The sequence below is a fragment of the Trichosurus vulpecula genome, chromosome 1, assembly GCF_011100635.1.
Source record: "Trichosurus vulpecula isolate mTriVul1 chromosome 1, mTriVul1.pri, whole genome shotgun sequence".
Classification (NCBI taxonomy): Eukaryota; Metazoa; Chordata; class Mammalia; order Diprotodontia; family Phalangeridae; genus Trichosurus; species Trichosurus vulpecula.
Genome location: NC_050573.1, coordinates 409,534,193 through 409,552,629, shown reverse-complemented (window position 1 = coordinate 409,552,629; position 18,437 = coordinate 409,534,193). Strand labels below are relative to the sequence as shown.

General features: G+C 35.8%; 1 protein-coding gene across 1 annotated transcript in view; it reads right to left on the bottom strand.

Annotated features, from left to right (window-relative positions):
- NNT (nicotinamide nucleotide transhydrogenase) overlaps positions 1-18,437 on the bottom strand; it is a 120,048-nt gene that overhangs the window by 41,062 nt on the left and 60,549 nt on the right. The window contains exons 14-19 of the mRNA XM_036759766.1: positions 17,528-17,723; positions 15,637-15,870; positions 14,257-14,417; positions 11,129-11,308; positions 3,327-3,486; positions 472-553 (exon numbers count right to left, since the gene is read on the bottom strand). Of these exons, the coding sequence (XP_036615661.1) occupies positions 472-553; positions 3,327-3,486; positions 11,129-11,308; positions 14,257-14,417; positions 15,637-15,870; positions 17,528-17,723 (1,013 nt within the window). The remainder of the gene's footprint in view (positions 1-471; positions 554-3,326; positions 3,487-11,128; positions 11,309-14,256; positions 14,418-15,636; positions 15,871-17,527; positions 17,724-18,437) is intronic.

The following is an 18,437-nucleotide window of genomic DNA, read 5'->3' as shown; positions in this document are numbered from 1 at the left end:
TATGCCACTAGCTATTAACAGTCAATATTATGAACAGTAAAAATCATAGAACCATTGAATAAGTGGATTTTTTTAAAAGTCTCCTCAGTTTATTTGGGATCACACCTAAATGTAATCTTAAAGAGAACAAAGGATATAGGTATCGTAGCTTCAATTTCTTTGGTACCAGAAACCCCTGGATGAGGGAACACCCTCAACCAACCTGTCAGGACCTATTCTGCAAACTTAAAAGTTTTAGAGTTGGCTGGATGGAGAGCATTGAGAAGTTAAAACTCATGGCCAGTTTGTGTCAAGAGGTAGGAATGAAGACCAGGTCTTTCTGACTACTCCACACCTCCACTCAAAGACAGCAAAAGCCATCTCTTTTCCTTTTTTTTATATAATTCCACATAGACAGCTGGATAGACAGAGATATGGGTGTTATATACAAAAATCCTTACACCTACTTCCTGATCTCATAAAATCACTTACCTGACTGTCTTGCCTTGTTCAGTAAGCATCTTTACCAAATCAGCTATAGGGTACTGGGCTTTGGCCGCACACAAACCATAGCCTGTAAGAAATATTTATTATAACATTTAAGAATATATAACAATTGCTTTAATCTAGAATATATTTAATGTAGAATAATTCTAGTTGCTAATATAGTTAAGAAATCCATTTTTCTCTCCAATCCAAAAATTATTTAACCTGAACAAATTATAATCAATGCCAGGCCTACTTAGAAATGAAAGTAAGTTTTAGCTTGATCTTTTTCAGACTTTAACCTAAAAAAGGGGTTATAATTTAGAACTACTAACCTAGAAACTAAGATTTTTTTGTATTGTTCATATTTTTAGATGGTCAATATACAAATGATGACAACTGTTACTAAAAAAAAAAACAATAAGTTTCCAGTTTGAAAAATCAGTAGGTTATTAAACTCAGACCTTAAAAGTGTACTGAAAATACCAGAGAAAAATTATCTCAAAGTACCATCACATATGTCATAACAGTGATGTATATATGAGTGCTTGTTAGAGATCTAAAGTTCTACTCAGAGTGTGGAGGGAATCCTGGGTCTTTGGAGGCCACGGCAATCCAATGTAGCCTTGAAGCCAAAATGTCTTCATCGAGGGATATGGCAAGAGATTGCCTATCATCCAAGGATCAGCCTTGCTAAGTTCTAAAACAGTTGTTAGATGGATGGACAACTACATGACAAATTAATTTGATCACAGTAGTCTATGTCAGTAGAAAGAGTACCCATATTGATGAAAACAAAGTTTTTTCAAAGTATTAGGGAAGTAGAGGAGATTTTATCCTATGAAATGAAACACAATTCCTTAGAAGGCTAAACCTGAGAAGAAGCTTTAAGTCGACTAATTCAATGATCCTCAAACTTTAGGGATTAAACCCCCAAAAATAAGGTTTTGGCAAGAACCTTGCAATAAAATCTCATTCTTTTTTTAAACATCACTATTACTCTTATCAAATAGCATGAGGCTGATTTTTTAGAATCTTATATTTTCAAAACAATTTTATTCTGAAACTAACAACATCATAAAAAACTGGGGATGTGATTGCTTATTATTTGTGTTTTATAACTGGGAATGACATTATATGAGATGGCTTACTTTGTAAGAAGCTTCAAAACAATTTTCATTTTCTCTTTTACTTACATAAGAAATGCTTGTCGAATTGAATAAGCTAGTATTTTTGGAAGCTTTTCATTCATCACATTTTCACTTAAGAAATTTGAGAGCTTTGTTTTTAAACTGGAATTTGTTCATTAATCCTTTTGTAAATTTGTCAGGACCATGGAACTATTTATTAAAATCTGGTAACATCACACACACACACTGTGCATCAGGATGACTAGAAGTCAGCCCAAATTAGAAATCTGTTACTATTGCATGTGTTTCTTCTGTACTTGGAATAGGGTACTTCAGTTTGGTGCCTGCAGGTTTCCTACATTATAAAATCTCAGTTATTAATACTTCTGCCTTCTCATCTCTTCAAACTTTGAATTTATCCAAAATTACGTAATTGGTGTTGGCACCAAAAAAAACTTTTTTAAGTAAAAATTGATAAGCAACCATTATTTTACACACATTCATCTATTCACTGATAGTGCATCATTTATTATCAGGTAGTAAAATGATTGATTCTAGGCCAGTAAGAAACCAACTCCAACAGTTTTTTCTACTGAGTGAACATTGAGCATGACCAAAACAGACGACAATCAACAAGCATTTATTATATGTGTTAAATACCTACTATGTGCCAAGCACTGTGTAAGGTGCTAGAGATTCAACTATGAAATATGAAACAATTCCTACTCTCAAGAAGCTTAAGCAGATGGAGTTGCTAAGTATTTTTCCTACCATTAAGGGAAAAGAATAAGCATTAATTAAGTACCTGGTATGTGTTATGCCCTATGCTGAGCACATTACAAATATTATCTCATTCAATCTTCTTAGTATAATCCCTTGAATTACTTTGTAGGATCCCAAGATTCCACAAAATACAGTCTGAGAAACATTATGTAGATAAGGTTGCTGAAGCCTTAAGGGGTTAAATAAGTGACCTATGGTCACATGGCATCTAAGCATTAGCAAAGAAGAGACAATATCTCCTGGTTTGGGGTCTCATGTTCTTTCTACTGTGCCATTTCAACTCCTGATTCATGGGGATTTTTAAAATTACAGTTTCTATGGAACTACAAAGCAGCTCAGAACAAATCAATTAAAGAAGTTTCCAGTGGGCAACCCATAGAGATTTCTTGGAGAGAAATTGGAGCAAATTGAATGCTAGATCTGGAGTCAGAAAGACTTGATTTCAGATCCAAAGCCTCTAACACTGTGTGTGTGATTGTGTACAAGTCAATCAACTTCCTTGATGGTGCACAGTATGACAGGACAAAATCACGTATCTTTAAGATATTGAAACAAAGGTTCTTGGGGTTTTTTTTTTTTGCAAATTCTGTCATACCTTAAAAAAATTCAGTAGATGAAACCCCCTACTACCATTCTGGTCAAGAAAGGCAAGACCACAAAAGGCTGATGCTTAACACTTAGAGGCAGATGGTTCAGACTCAGAAAACTGATAAGATAAATAAAGGAAATGAAAATGAACAAATCAGGCCAAGTTGTTCACTGGGAACCTAAAGGGGCATTTTTCTTGGTCTCTGTGCAACTCTCAAAACTTGGGTTCCATGCTTCAGGAAATGAATCCCTCTTTTTTTATTTTGTGTTTTAATTATCAAGAAAGAAAAAGGAATCCTCCACTTTGAAGAACTCTTAAAAAGAAACCATCAACTGTTTCCTTTTTTTATTTATTTTTACCTGGAGTAATGATGATGCTATTGGCTTCTTTTATCATGTCAATAGCATTATCCAGATTAATTTCAGTATGTGTGCCAGAAATTTCCATAGGTTTCCCACCAGCTGTCGAAGTAGTGCCATAGCCTCCAAGGATCACATTAGCCAGGGAACGATTCATGGCCTGGAATTCAAAACCATTAGAGTTTCAGAGCAGATGACAAATTAAACTGAACAAAACTGCTTCTCTGCTCTAAAAATTGTATTCTTCAGAAGATAGAAGCAAGCTGTTTTAATCTACATTACTTTCACCTGTTAAGACTATCGCCTTCATGCAGATATGCTTTTTCCATGCATGCTTCAATAAAAGATAAGATGCAAATGGACAGATTCATGACAAATTTCCAGCTCAAACAACACCCATTAGCTGTCTTAATCCTGATTAGGCATGGTCTGTCTAATCTATGTATAGATTCTCCAGCAGTGTGAAACAGTGATAGCAAGGAATTGCAGGAAATGGGAATTTTACAAGGTGACTCCCTGTAAATCCTTCATCGTGAACTGCTCGGAGTAGCAAAGTGCAGGGAGCAGAACTGGGGAAAAGCAAACTGGCCCAAGCTGTTTCACTGGAGTAATGCTGCCCCCTGTCGTCGACAAGAGCAGGTATAACTCTCTCCCTTTTTCTGATGAATCCTTTCTGACATGAGGCCCCATATGGAGTTGCTGGGCTCCCAAAATTTTTACTTAAAGTTAAGCATGTTCCTTATATGTTTTTATGTTGAGCCTATACACATTTTCCATACTACATATTTTCAGCCACCAAAACATGCAGCACACGACTTTCTCAACTAGAATACTATGCAACATATAGCAGAGAAATGCCTATAAAATTTTTAAATGTTTTTAAAAGACAAAATGTGCATACGATTTAAAATACTTAACTAAAGACAAATTATATAAGGTAAAGGCTACTGGTCCTATGTGAAGGCACTACAGTATCACTTTAGTACTAACTCAGTTGCTAACTTTATAAATAATTTTAAAATTGTTCCCATCCTATTTTCTTATTCATGATCTGCTTATGATGCTTTACAGCTGACTGAGTTTCAGGATGTAAAAAAGGCTCTTCCTCTAAAAAATCTGGCGGTTTACAATGCAAGCTTTGCAATGGCAGAAAAGAAATAGCTTTCTATCCAAAGGCTAGGAAGACATTTTATTTTGTTTAGGAGATCTTGACAGATATAACAGTAACAAAAAAAAGGAGAGACAAGCCAAATTATTAAAAGCAGTCTGAGAACATGCAGCACCAATATCAAAGCTGATAGATACAGCGTGGTGCAGCTGGAAAGAGATGGCTTTGAAGCCAGAGGACTTTGGGTTTAAATCTCAGCATTAAGTACTTAGTGACCTTGGCAAAGTCATTTCAGATATTTGGGCCTCAGTTTCCTTCTTTGTAAAATAAGGGTGTTGGACTCAATGACTTCTAAGAACCCTTCTGGCTCTAAATGTATGACTCTAGATCAGAACATGGCCAAAATTAGTTGTTGTTGGTTTTTTTGGTGGAGATCTGTGAATTCTTTAGTTGAGGTCATTCCTAGTGTGGAAACTCCCTCCACTGATGCAAACTGACAACTCACCTATAACTTCATTGTCTTAAGAGAGCTGCTTCAGGCACTAGAAGTTACATGGGACTTGCCTATAGTCACATAATTAGTATGAGTTACAGGCAGGACTTGAACTCTGATCTTCCAAGGTCAGTCCATTGTTTGAGTCAAAGTGTGCATTCCAAGCAAATGTGCATTCCACAGGAGCCAAAATTCTAGCAAATTTCTCTGAGATTATGATGCTCTAAGTAAAATTTGGAATACCTTGTAAATGTCTTAAGTACTCAAGGGTCCACATAAAAAATTGTTTTTAATTATTTGAGGTTGGTTAGTTATCACAAAGGACCACTAAGATTAAAATCCTCAATTCATCTGTTTAAAACTAAATCCCAGGCAAGAACACAAGTAGGATATATTTAAGGCTTCTAACCTATTTCACTTTAAATTGTTTAGGGACATTCTTGGAAGTTCTGTTTGTGACTACAATTAAATCAATAAAATGGGTAAGCAATTTATTTTTTTCATCCCTAAGGAGTTGTTTAAAGAGAGTTCAACAACTTTATTTGTGGCTATGATATATAGAGCACTACACTAAATCCTAGTAGAGATGCAAAGACTAAAGATGTTGTGCTTAATCTTTTGAAGCTCAAAATCCTGTATGGGGGAAGGGGAAAATAAAAAACTATAAAATAAAATACAATGAAAAATTATGTTCAATAATTGCATTAGAGTAGAATGGTGCAGTCCCAATTCTATTTGAGATTGAAGACAACAAGGATTAGATATACTGGCTGAGGATCAGGGAAAAGTGATCATGAAAGAGATGGGCTTTTCAATAGGAACAGATTTGGGGTTGGCACGATGATAATCCGTAAAAAAGAAACAGCATGAGAGGCAGAGAGCTCAGACAGTGCAAGATGCATTCAGAGCATAGCAAATGGTCCAATTTCAGACCCAGCTATTTCTCATATATGTATTTTTTTAATTTAAGTATATATTTTCGAGTAAATTTAGGGGAAAGATTTTAGGAAAGAAGTCATGTCAAAAAAAAGGCCTTGTTTCACTATTGTAGGCCAGAATAATTCTTCTGTTAGAAGTTTAATCCAATTCACTATTATACAAGGATAAAATTACTTTAATTTTACTTAAAATGAGCTGTTTTTCTTAAAAAGCTGAATGGAGTTGAAGGAAAAGAAATGAGAGATTATGTAGATATTTAATTAATAAAGTATTCAATGTCTAGCTACATTTAAGGAAAAGAAAGAAATGGGAAGAAAAAAAAAACCACAGCAGTTTAAAGTCCACTTGTTAACATGTATCCACAATTAAAGCCCTGTTAAACTTCCATGTGGTCTCTTAAAAACTAAATTATTTCTCATTTCTGTGAATTTACAATTGCAACATTGTAATTTTTTCAATGGATGCTTTATAGATACTTAAGTGACTAAGTGATTTTTTTCACTTAAGTGATATCCTGTGACCACTGAACTAGTGAAGAGTCCTTAGCTTCTCAGAAAGACGAAAGCATTTGTATGATTGCAAAAGGTCCTTTCAAGTGATTATAACCTATTATAAAAATTGTACTTCGTTTCAAAATCTAATTCACATAAATCCAAATACATTTTATTAGAAATCTGAAAACAAAGGAAAATTTACAATGACCTTAGCCACAACAATAACCATGTAATACCATTCGTGAGCATCTTTCAGTGTTTCCTAAGTGTTAATTAATCTTAAAACAGTCCCCTCGTGCATAAAATCTGCTTTAGCTGACAAAATGTGTCATGTTGACTGTGTCAACAAATGGTATATAATGAGAAAGCAAAAAATAAGTCCTCTAGACAACTCCAAGATATGGCAACATTTTGGCAAAATCTTCCTTTGCCCAACGAGTGTGGCCACTGTCCTTGAAGAGAAGCACTTCTGTAGAGAAAGAAAATAAAGCTGTTGTCTCTGATTTAGTGGGTGCTGACTAAGGTCATCACCCAACTCTTTTTATGCTTTGCCTCACGGTTACGGTAGGATAGGTTCCTCAGGGACACAAAGGGCAAAGGCAGGACCAAGTGAAGGCTGAAGGGAAAGAAAATGAAGACTGTTCCTGGTCTGGCTCCCCAGTTCTAGTGACTCTCCTCAGCTCCTTCACTTCCATTCATTTATGAAGTGCCTACTCCATACTAGACTGAAGATAAAATGTGGGAACAATTCCTGCTAGCCAGAAGTTTAAAAACCACAGCCTCCTTTTTATCTCACACTCAAATTGTCCCTGGATCCTACAATGAAATAACCAGATCACTGAGAATCTGGTCTTTATCTGATGCACAAACAAGTCTTATGTATCAGTACTGTGGATGCAGAGACACACTATCTGCACCTATGTGTAACTCTCCCTTTCATCATAAGGTCTAAATAGAAAAAGGGAAGGCATAATAATGCACAGTTATACAAAGAATGAAGCCTTACAAAGTATTTTTTCTTCACAACCACTCTAAAAGATAGAGACTACACTATTACTATCTTCATTTTAGAGATGAGGAAACTGAGGTTCAGAGAGACTAATTTCCCTATAGCTACATTTCCAAATTAAATGTGAATATGAAGTTTTGATCTTAGGTCTCCTGACTCCAATCCCAATACTCTCACTACTATACCACACTTCCTTCATACCACATTTCCTTTTGCAAATGCATGCACTCTCTCTTCCTCTCTCTCCCTCCCCCCCCTATTTCTCCCTCTCCCTCCCTCCCTTTCTCCTTCTTTCTCTCTCTCAGAAAGTCTCTGAAGGACTTGCTTCTGGAATAGGAACACAGGGAAGAAGGCGTAGACCAAGAAAAGGGGAAAAAAATTCTAATCAGAGACAACGGATGGAGGAAGGAGGAAGGAAAGCAGGAAGGAAAAAGCAAGCAAGCCAGGGCCTCCCCACACAACAGAAAAGGGGTCACAAAAAGACGACCCAAAGCAAACCAAGAAGTATCCTCTTCAGGGGTCCCAGTGAGAGGAAATGTCCCACTCTTTTTCCCAGATCCTTATTCCCAAGCCATCTCATTCTCAATCAGCCCATATCTCTAGCCCTCAACTTCACAAGTGGAAAGAATCCTAGATAATACTAGCTAAAATTTCCATAGTGCTTGTTATGTGCCAGGCATTGGGCTAAGTGCTTTATAATTATTATCTCATTTCTTGATCCTCACAACAGCCCTGAGCGCTAAGCAGTATTATTATCTCCAATTTACTGTCGAGGAAACTGAGGCCAACAGAGGTTAAATAAATTTGCCCAGGGTCACACAGCTATTAAATGTCTAAGGCTTGATTTGAACTTAGGTCTTTTTGACTCCAGGCTTGGTGCTCTGTTTACTACACCACCTAGCTAGCTGTCCTAGGTCCCACTAAAACAGAGGGAAATGTGTTTTTGGCATGCCATGCAGGAACTGGGCTATTTTCCCACTGAAATACTGTAACATAAAGTATAGAGGACCTCTTGTACTTTAGCAGAGATGCATTACAGGGTAAATGATCTTAATGTGGGCTGACCTGAAAACCTAAACCTTACATATAATCCCATTAATGATGAAAAATAAATGAATTATTAATTCATTTTAAAAACTAATGAACATATTTTTGGAACACAACACATTTGTTAAACCCATAGAAATGTTCCAGACCAGTTGTGCACAAATCTAATTTTTGTAAACTGAATCACATCTTAAATACACTCTGGAATCTTACTAAAGGAATCATATGGTGAATTTTTATAAAGATTCTCTTTGTAAAATAAACACTCAATATATCTTTGAGACAGACATAGTAATGCACTCCTGTACTCCCTGCTACTGGGGGAGGCTGAGGCTGGCAAATCGCTTGAGCTCGTGAGTTCTGAGAAGAATGAGAGCTAAAGCTGATTGAGTGTCCACATTAAGTCCAGAACCAACATGTGAGACCAGAAAGCAAGGGGCTATCAGGCTGCCTAAGGAAGGACTAACCAGTCCAGGTCAGAAATGGAGTACACTAAAGCTTCCAGTTGTATCAGCAGTAGAATTGGGCCCATGAGTGGTAGCTGCACTTCCTGTGCCTGCCTAGGCAAGATACAGACCTAGACTCCAATGTACAGAGTTCTAGCTTAAGGATCATTCTGCAGACCTCCCCACTTCCTTCATGGGGCTTTGTGAGGGCCTCATCCCCTCTGCAGCTCTGAGGTCCCTGCAGCCAAAGAGGCTTCAGTGCCTGGGACCCCACAGACAAAACAGAGGTCCCCAGGGCTATACTTGCATGGCCTCTGCCACCTCTGCTGCCATCACCTACCAAGAAGAGCCAGATTTGGAGCACTGGCCAGCACTGGGAAGTTGAATTTTCCTAATTCAAATTTAGGTAAAACAAGAATTGTCTATGTATGTATGGATGTGTGTGTATGTATATGTGTGTGTGTGTGTGTGTATCTATATATATCTATATACACATATACATATACATATATATGTATGTATATGTATATATACATATATATACACCCATATATAGATACATATATAGATTATTTTTTTAAAATGTAAGATAATCTAAATTTTCTTGTATCTGGTCTGCTTAAGGCAACACATGCCTGTTCTTCCTAAGTATTTTTTCCTTGGTATAAGCTTTTTTAAACGATTACTTATAAAGACTGTGCTTTTATTGTGGTTTCCTGACTGAGCTACCAGTTTCCCTCCCATGTGTTGCTAAGCACCTCCTTATCAAGGTCAATTTCTTACACCTAAGAATACGAAATGAAAATAAAAGCAAAAAGTATCAGAATTCAGTGAAACTGAGGAGAAAACAGAAATTTTACACTAAGAATTAAATTAAAATATACTTTAGAAACAAATTATCACAAATTGGTAATACTACCAGAGATAGAATATTGGAGTGATCTTACCTGATGTTACATTTATATTCTCACTTAAGTTCAAGCGAGACACTTTTAGCCCAATGAATGGGTATACTGTATGTCAATGGGAAGTCTAAAGACTTGATAGACGAAAGAAAACAAAAGAAATAGGAATATGGAAATTAAGGGAAGAAAGGGAGGGAGAGATGTCATGAGACACCCAATGAAAAAAATACATACCCAGCAGGAATGGCTTCTCACAATTGCTTCAGGAGCCATTACAGAGTAGCTGTGCTACAGATTCTTTACTATTTATCTTACAGGATAAGACTGTCTAGTTATTACAAACTAATAAAAATCTCAACAAGAAGAGAAGAAGGGATCAGAGAGAGTTATGTGAGAAATGCCATTGACAAATTTAAAGATCATAGGGGAGACTTTTTTTTAAAAGAGACATCAAGGCAGGAACCAAGAGGTTCGTACTGGTGGGACTATGATGCTATGAAAAATTAGTATATTAGCAGTTAGGTAAAAACTGCTAACTTTTAAAACTAACAAGTCAGGTTACATTAATGATGCAAATCTGCTGCCCCCTGCTGGCCATTAAGATTTTTTCAAAGAAGTAAAATCATCTAAAGTTTTAGTTTATAATAGATCACATCCATTTTCAGAAAATTTTTTTAACAAGGTAACATAAGTCTTCATCAAAAAAGGAAATCTCAAGTGATATAACAGTGTTAATATTAAAAATATGAAATCCTAATCCAACCATCAAAATCAAAAAAGTCTTTTGTGTTCTACAAAACTTTGTAACAAGTTTGAGGTATCAAAAACCTGAAATTATTTTACATATGGCCAAAATAACAATGAAATCTTTACTTTTCACATAACACATTTATGACAAGCTTCCCAAAAAATTATAAAGAAATTTTAACTTAAAAGAAAAAAATGAACTCCCCAAACACAATGAAAACTGAAGAAACAAAAATGAGTCATTATCCTTCCTGAATTATTTGTAAAACCAAAATCACTATTCTTTAATCACTGGTATGGTTCTCTTGTATCACAGGTTTTATGATCCTACTTGGGCAATAAAATTTATTTTGGAAAACAGTTCAATTTAATTCAGTGACTTACAGCATAATGCCTTTGTCATCAAGAAATAAAACCACACAAGAAAACTGAATTTTCAAAGTATATGTGTTGATTCTTTGAGACCAGTCTTGACCTTAAATTTTTTGAAAAACATATTTAAAACCAAAACCCACATTTTCCCCTAAAGAGAAAAAAAAACAGATGTTCTCATTTTTCACTGCAAATTCTCAATGTCACTTTGATATCTTCCCCAAAATACTTGTCTTGCTTACCACACACATGATGTAGGAGAGGATAGCACCAGAGGAGCCAATCAGAGCACCCACAATAGTGAGCAAGTTGTTGTTAAGAAGGAAACCTTCAGCACACAGAGCCCATCCTGAGTAGCTGTTCAACACAGTGATGACTACAGGCATGTCAGCACCACCAATAGCAGCCGTTAAAGTCACACCCTGATAAAGGAAAAGCAAGAACAAATTAATTAAGCAAGAAGCAATGTAAGACAACCCCGCTTACTCAACAACAGCACACTGGTAAGGCAGACTTATCAATGACAACCTTACTTTACAATGATAACCTGAATATAGGTCACAAATTTAGCTAGTCAAAAACTACTGTAATTACTTGAATCCTTTCCTGTAGCTCAGATATACCTTAAATAAGAGCAATAGCATCAACTTTAATGTCTAATTTGTCTAAAATCTGAATACAGTTTATACAAAGTATATACAATACTATCTTGCAGTATGGATAGACAATTATATTTCTAAGAAATTAAAATTTATTTGAAATTTTAAGAGGTGGCCATCATTCAGCTCATTATAGTAAATGGAGCAACCATTAAAATCCTGAAGTGTTTTGAGACAGTAAAGCAAAATTTATCATGCATGCCTCAAGTGAATTCAAAAAGAACAGGGGTAGAGATCATAATCTCAGGTGATATAATAGCAAAAATAGTTATGATTAAAATCTTGAAGTGTTCTAATCAGATAGCAAAGTTGGACATTTTAAAATCAAATATGAATCATTAAAATCATGGAGGAATGGACTCTCTAAATGATTGAAGACAGCTACCACGTATTATTCTACCATCCCTGAGTCTCTTTTTGAAACTAAAGACCTGCACATTTTTCAACTGTTCCTCACATGACACAGATTTCAAGACTCCTCACAATCTTAGTGGCCCTTCTCCATGCAATCCAATCCAACAATCTAGCATTTACTAAGAATCAAATATGTGCAAAATAGTTGGCTAGATACTAGGGATACAAAGAGACCGGGACTGGTCTTGTGATTTCGTTGTTATCTGGAACTTCCAGATAAGGAAACTCCTTATCTAACAATGCAACACATAGTCTTAGGGTGTTGTCTAGGACACAAAGTAGTTAAATTATTTGCCCAGGGTCACCCTACCAATTTGTGTTCAAGGAAGGACTTAAACTCAGGTTTTTCTGGCTCTAAAGATGGCTCTCTATCCCATATAACATAATTTGAAAATGAAAAACAGTTCCTGCCTTCTAGGAGCTTAGAATCTGCTAATAAAAAAAAAAAAATTAGCTCAGGATATCCTAAGAAGTATCTTATAAAGATTAAAAGAATAGTAGGACTATTCAGGGTGATTTTCCTTCCTTGAGAGATGTGTAATAGATGTAATAATAGATGTTTCATGGTAACCAGTCAGTAAATCAACAAAAATTATTATTAGAGACCTACTATGCTCCAGGTACTGTACTAAGTCCTGGGTCACAAAGAAAAGCAAAACATAGTCCATGACCTCAAAAAGCTCATAGTCAGGCTGTTCTTTTAGAAATCATCTCTTCTCAAAGGTAAAATCTCAGAAGCCTTTGATAGTTCTTTATTTGAGAAACACTTAAGTTAACCTCAGTAAAATTTTTAAAATGCACAGAACTAGTGACAAACAATTCAATCACTGAATTCTTTTCTGAATCTAAAATGCCCTATAAGGTAATGGCTTCAACTTCAGAATTATTATGGAAATTCAGCTTCCTTTATTAAAGTCACTAAACCATACAAACTACTTGACAATGATGCCACACTGCTAGACATATATTGCAAGGAGATCAAGGGCAAAGGAAAAACCCCCATGTGTACAAAAATATTTACAGCATCACTTTTTGTAGCTACTAAGAAGTAGAAGCAGAGTAGATACCCATCAATTGCGAATGGCTGAAAAAAATTATAATATAAAATGGAATATTACAACAACAAATCTAAATAAGTGAAGTTTAGGAAAAACTTATATGAACTGATGAAAAATAAAGTGAGCAGAACTAGGAGAATAATATTTACACAATAAATAATTTACTCAATAATTAAAAGGAAAGTACATCAAAAGATATCAGAATGGTTTTACAAGTGAATTCTACCAAACATTTAAAGAACAATTAATCCCAATACTATATAAACTATTTGGAAAAACAGGTGGAGTCCTACCAAATTGCTTTTACAACACAAAAGACATCAGAACAGCAATGTAATAAAAAAAAAACTAATGAAGCATTTTAATAAAATACATTTAGCTGATAGTTGAAAATACAACGTGTAATAAATGGTTTATGGTAACCAGTCACTCCATCAATAAAAATGTATTGAGCACCTACTATGTGCAAAGTGCAGGGGATACAAAGAAAGGCTCTCAAGAAGCTCAAAGTCAGGATATTTGTTTCAGACTCATCTCTCCTCTTCAAATATCAGATCCTAACAGCATTTGATAGTTCTTTATTTAGGAAGCACTTAGGTTTATTTGATATAACCTCATAGCAAAACAATTAGAGACACTTCACAGAACCAGAAATAGAAACCCCATTACTGACTCAATGAAATAATTCAAAAAGACTCCACGATACCTACAAGTTCATTGCTGTTTGTCCTTCATTTTCAAAGAGGACCATGACATCAGGGAGGTGATGCCATGACATGGAAGTGAATTGGATTAAAGTGAGGGAGGGCAAGGTTACCAGCCTCACTTTCTCCTCTGGAGCCACCCGGGTTCAGTGGCCAGATATAGATCAGGACAACTGGGAATGGCCTAGAATACAGTGGGAGACACTGACCTTTTCACACTAAGATCTTTAACAGTTCTCATGCCCATTCAGTGATTAAGGCTTAATAAGAAATGATTCAGAGAATGGCCTCTCAAAAAAAGAAAAATCAATCTGGGAGGGGAAGACCCTCAGGGTTTCCAGCCAAAACAGAAACAATTGCTATTTACATTCAAGTCAGATACAACATGATACACCTTTAGAGATGATGAATGAGGTCAGAAAATAAGATAAAAAAGTCTGAATTAGCCCTATCAGGAAAATTTAACAGACATGAGTAGAATATAGTTTTATAGAATACTTCCAATGGCCCTTGTTCCATTCCTCCATTTACTTACCATGATAGCTGAGAGGGCAGACACAGAACCCAGACAGGTAATTCCCATCGTGTAGCTCGGATCAAGCATGTATGGAATTATTCCACCTGCACTAGCAGTCAACAAGCCTAGATTGAGTAAATGCCTTCCAGGTAGGAGGAGAGGGGCAGATTTCAGTATTCCTAGAAACAAACATATTTTTCAGGATCTAGAAATTTTGCTAAGACTTTATTCCCCTTAAAAATAAGGAAAACATAAGGAAATTCAGAACACTGACTCTGTGACACAGGATACTGAAAACACAGAAGGGAATTCAAGTACTTTCTCATAATGAACTTTGATGGGGGCAGGGAAAATTCAGAGTCTGGTTTAACTTAACTCTGTTTTTTTCCTCCTACTTTGATCAGAAACACAAACCATTTCTTTACCCTTTGTAATACCGTCTTGGAATCTTAAAAAGCAATTTTACTCTGGTATGACCAACACATTACTAGTTAAGTGTGGTTTTGTTTATTTAAAAACTTCAATACTGCATCTTTAAATGAGACTTTCCTAGTCCACGAGCATCCCTGATTATATCAATGGAGCCCAAGGGAGAGTCTTTGTTGCTTAATTGTTGCTAAAGACTCAGTAAAAGAATGAGAAAGTTTCAGGCTTGAAGTTCTTTTGTGATTTTTAAGTTTTGTGGAAGTTTCAAACTAAAGTTGAATGAACAGATTACCAAAAGGCAAGAAAGGATTTTTTTTTAATTGTAAATTTTGGAAAGCAGTTTAGATATCATCTCTAGAGAGTTGCCTTCTTAAGGAAACATTGAAAACAGTGTTTATTTCCTGTTTCTATTATTCTCATGATTGAATTTAGAAGTTCCAAATGCTGCCATCTTGGCAACACTATGGTAGATGTTTTTTGTTTGTTTTTTTCACAGAACACATGGTGCCAGCAATCACAAAAATATTCCAAAATGTGCCTTCTGTTGCCACCCACTCTATCCTACAGAAACAGATCAAAGGACAAATGTCGACTCTGGTCCTTGATGGACTCTCTAAGAGGTGTCTAATTAAGGATTGTAATACCTTGGGTTTTTTTTAATCTTCACAATATGACACAAACAACTTTGATATATAAAAACCTGTGACTTCAGGCAAATTCGGGGACTTTAGTTTCTTTACTTCTGCTATTTATAGAAATCCTTTCAAGTCTTTATGAGACTTATGATAATGGATGAATATAGGCTATCTTCCAAGATGAAAATGAAGTTGTATATTATATAACTGCTGCTCCTTTAATAACTTTTAGAAATTTTGTCCAGATACTTTCAAAACTTTAAACAAATTCAAAAGAACTTAAAACTCAAAAACAGAAAGAAAACAAATGCATTCACCTCCAAGTTTAAACACTTACCCTGCAATTTTCCATAGGCAATGAGGGAACCGCTAAAAGTCACACCACCAATATAAGTACCTAGATAAGCCACAATCTTGGTGAGGTTTGCTGCTGGATCCACTGCAAAATGTGGATACTCGACCATGTATTCTGCTATACAAGTAAACACAGCTGCCAAACCTACCAAACTGTGAAAAGCAGCAACTAACTGAGGTAAATCAGAAATCTGGATACGCTTCGCAATCGTCAAACCTGTGAAGGCCCAAGGACAAAGAGAGAGAAAATTTAAAAATAAAGCTTGACCTCTTTCAAACCAAAATATAATTGAAACATAAAAAGCACTTAAAGCTACTCATCATTATTATAATCACCAATTATTTACTAAGCATCCTACAATAAATGAAACACATTCTATGGGGATTCCAAAGATGTCATGGCAGCTTAGCTCTGTGGAGGAAATCTGGAGAGCCTAGAAATTTCTGACCTACTCCACCATCTTCCCAGAATGCCCCTCACTCTGGTATATTCTTTTATATTTATATATATATATATATATATATATATATATATATATATATATATATATATATATATATATATATATATTTGTGTATTATATTATATATTTTTTATATATATAATATATATTTTTTATACATTTTCTCAGTAGACCACCTCGGAAATAGAATCTAGGCCACCACACTTTTTTGTCCAAAATGTCTTTTTGCCATGCCCTTTTCTCACTTTGCATGTGCTTTCCCCCTCTTCCCTTCAATTGCTACCTCTCCCCTAGGCTAATCTAGAACATCAGCATCTCCCTCTCTACACTTCTTATGATTCTATACTTCCCTCTAAACCCCCTGTTCAGCTCCCACTATCACCCACCCACAGAACAGGCAGATGGAGTCGACAGGGACCTCAGTTTCCAGGTTGGGGAGAGTAGGAGAGCAATCTGGGTATTCTAGAAAGAAATGCACAGCTAGGAATAGGCAAAGTAGTGGGACAGAATACCTACTGGTATAGTATGGCACAGTTTATGCAGTACTGATACTATTGGACTCATGATAATCAAACTTCTACACTGGACCTGTGTGAGAGCCTATTCAAGAATCATTCCTTCGATTGTCCTTCAAGAGACTGTGACTATCCCACACACAGGGGTCAAAAGCACTCCTGTGACAAAAATAAACATGTAATTCCCAGCAAGCAGTATATGGCATGATATAAATAAAACAACACGTTGTCCTACCAAAAAAAAATTAAGATCTATGTTGGATAAATATATTAATATCTAGACTTGTTTTTTAAAATGATCATAAAGGAAAAAATACATTAAAAAAGCACTTTAAAACCACTGCCAGCTTATAGCTAGAGGTTGATTTTCATTCTGGCTGCATTTTTGCAGCAGAATAAGATTTAAGCCAGGTATAATTAAACAAGTGCTGTAGTACTCTATGATCAGTTCATTAGGCAAAGGGAAGTAGAAGCCTACATTTTTCCTAACAGATACAGTACTTGCCTTATTTCTTTATGGACCCTGGGGAAGACCACTGAAGCCCATTTGCCCTGGGAACTTTCTAGACCAATAATTTTAAATGTCCTCCCTGGGAGGTCAAACAGTAGCATGGAGCAGGGATGGAATGTGCCTTCAGAGGTCTAGAAGTACTCACTAATCATGGGACTTAGGGATGTTGGCTATTTTAGGCTTCCTAACAAAGGCAAAATCCAAAAACTCCAGATTCATAGACCTACGAAGAAATGCCATAACAAGCTAAAAGCATAAAGCTCACATCTGGTGCCTCTCTACCTACGTACAAGTGTAATGTCCTATGTGCAAAAAAAGAACCCTCTTTAGTGGTTCTCATTTTAAAGGTTATGATCTTTTCAGTTTTTACATCCCACTGCTTACCAATGGTGCCGCCCAGAGTCATTGCTCCAGACATCTGAGCTAACAATTCTGGATTCGGATTAAGACTTCCCAGAGTGGCTGCCAAACCTCCAGCAACACCAATCATGCCCAAGGCATTTCCAAGACGAGCAGTTCCTTGTGTGGAAAGACCCGCCAGGGCGCCAACACAACATAGACCTGAGCCCAGATACATCATCTTTTAAAAGAGAGGGAGAAAAAGATTATATTATCAGAACTTTCCATTTTTTTAAAAAAAAAGAGAGAATTGCTCTTGAGAAGTCATGAGTCTCCAAGGCCGGATATTAATCTTAACCAAAATGATTGAGAAAGTATTCCAAGGAATTTTTTTCCCTGATTTTTAAAGAATTTGTTCTATTTGTTAGTATAGGAAGAGAAAGAAAAGAGGGAAAGGGGAGAAAAAATAAAGAAAGAAGGAAAAGAGGGAGAGAGTAAATAAACATTTGTTAAGTGCCTGCTCTGTAACATGTTGAGCATTTTACAAACATCTCATTGATCCTAACAACAAGCCTAGGAGGTAAGTGCCATTATGATCCCTATTTTACTATTGAGGAAATTAAGGTAGACAGATTAAGTGACTCGCCAAGGGTCACACAGCTAGTAAGTATCTGAATCCAGATTTGAATTCAGGTCTTCCTGACCCCACACCCAGCACTTCATCCACTGCAACACCTCATGGCCACTAAAGGGAGGTATACAAATGCTATAAAGTATTTAATTTCCTTAAAAAATTGTTTTTAAAAGAAAATGTATTTAACTAGGTAAATATATGTCATATATTTCTGATCTTGGGAATACTAAGCATAGAGGAACAAAAATTTGAATGAGGTGCTACATCTGATATGGATAACATAATAGTACCTAAAAAGCACCTTAAAATATCATCTCAGAT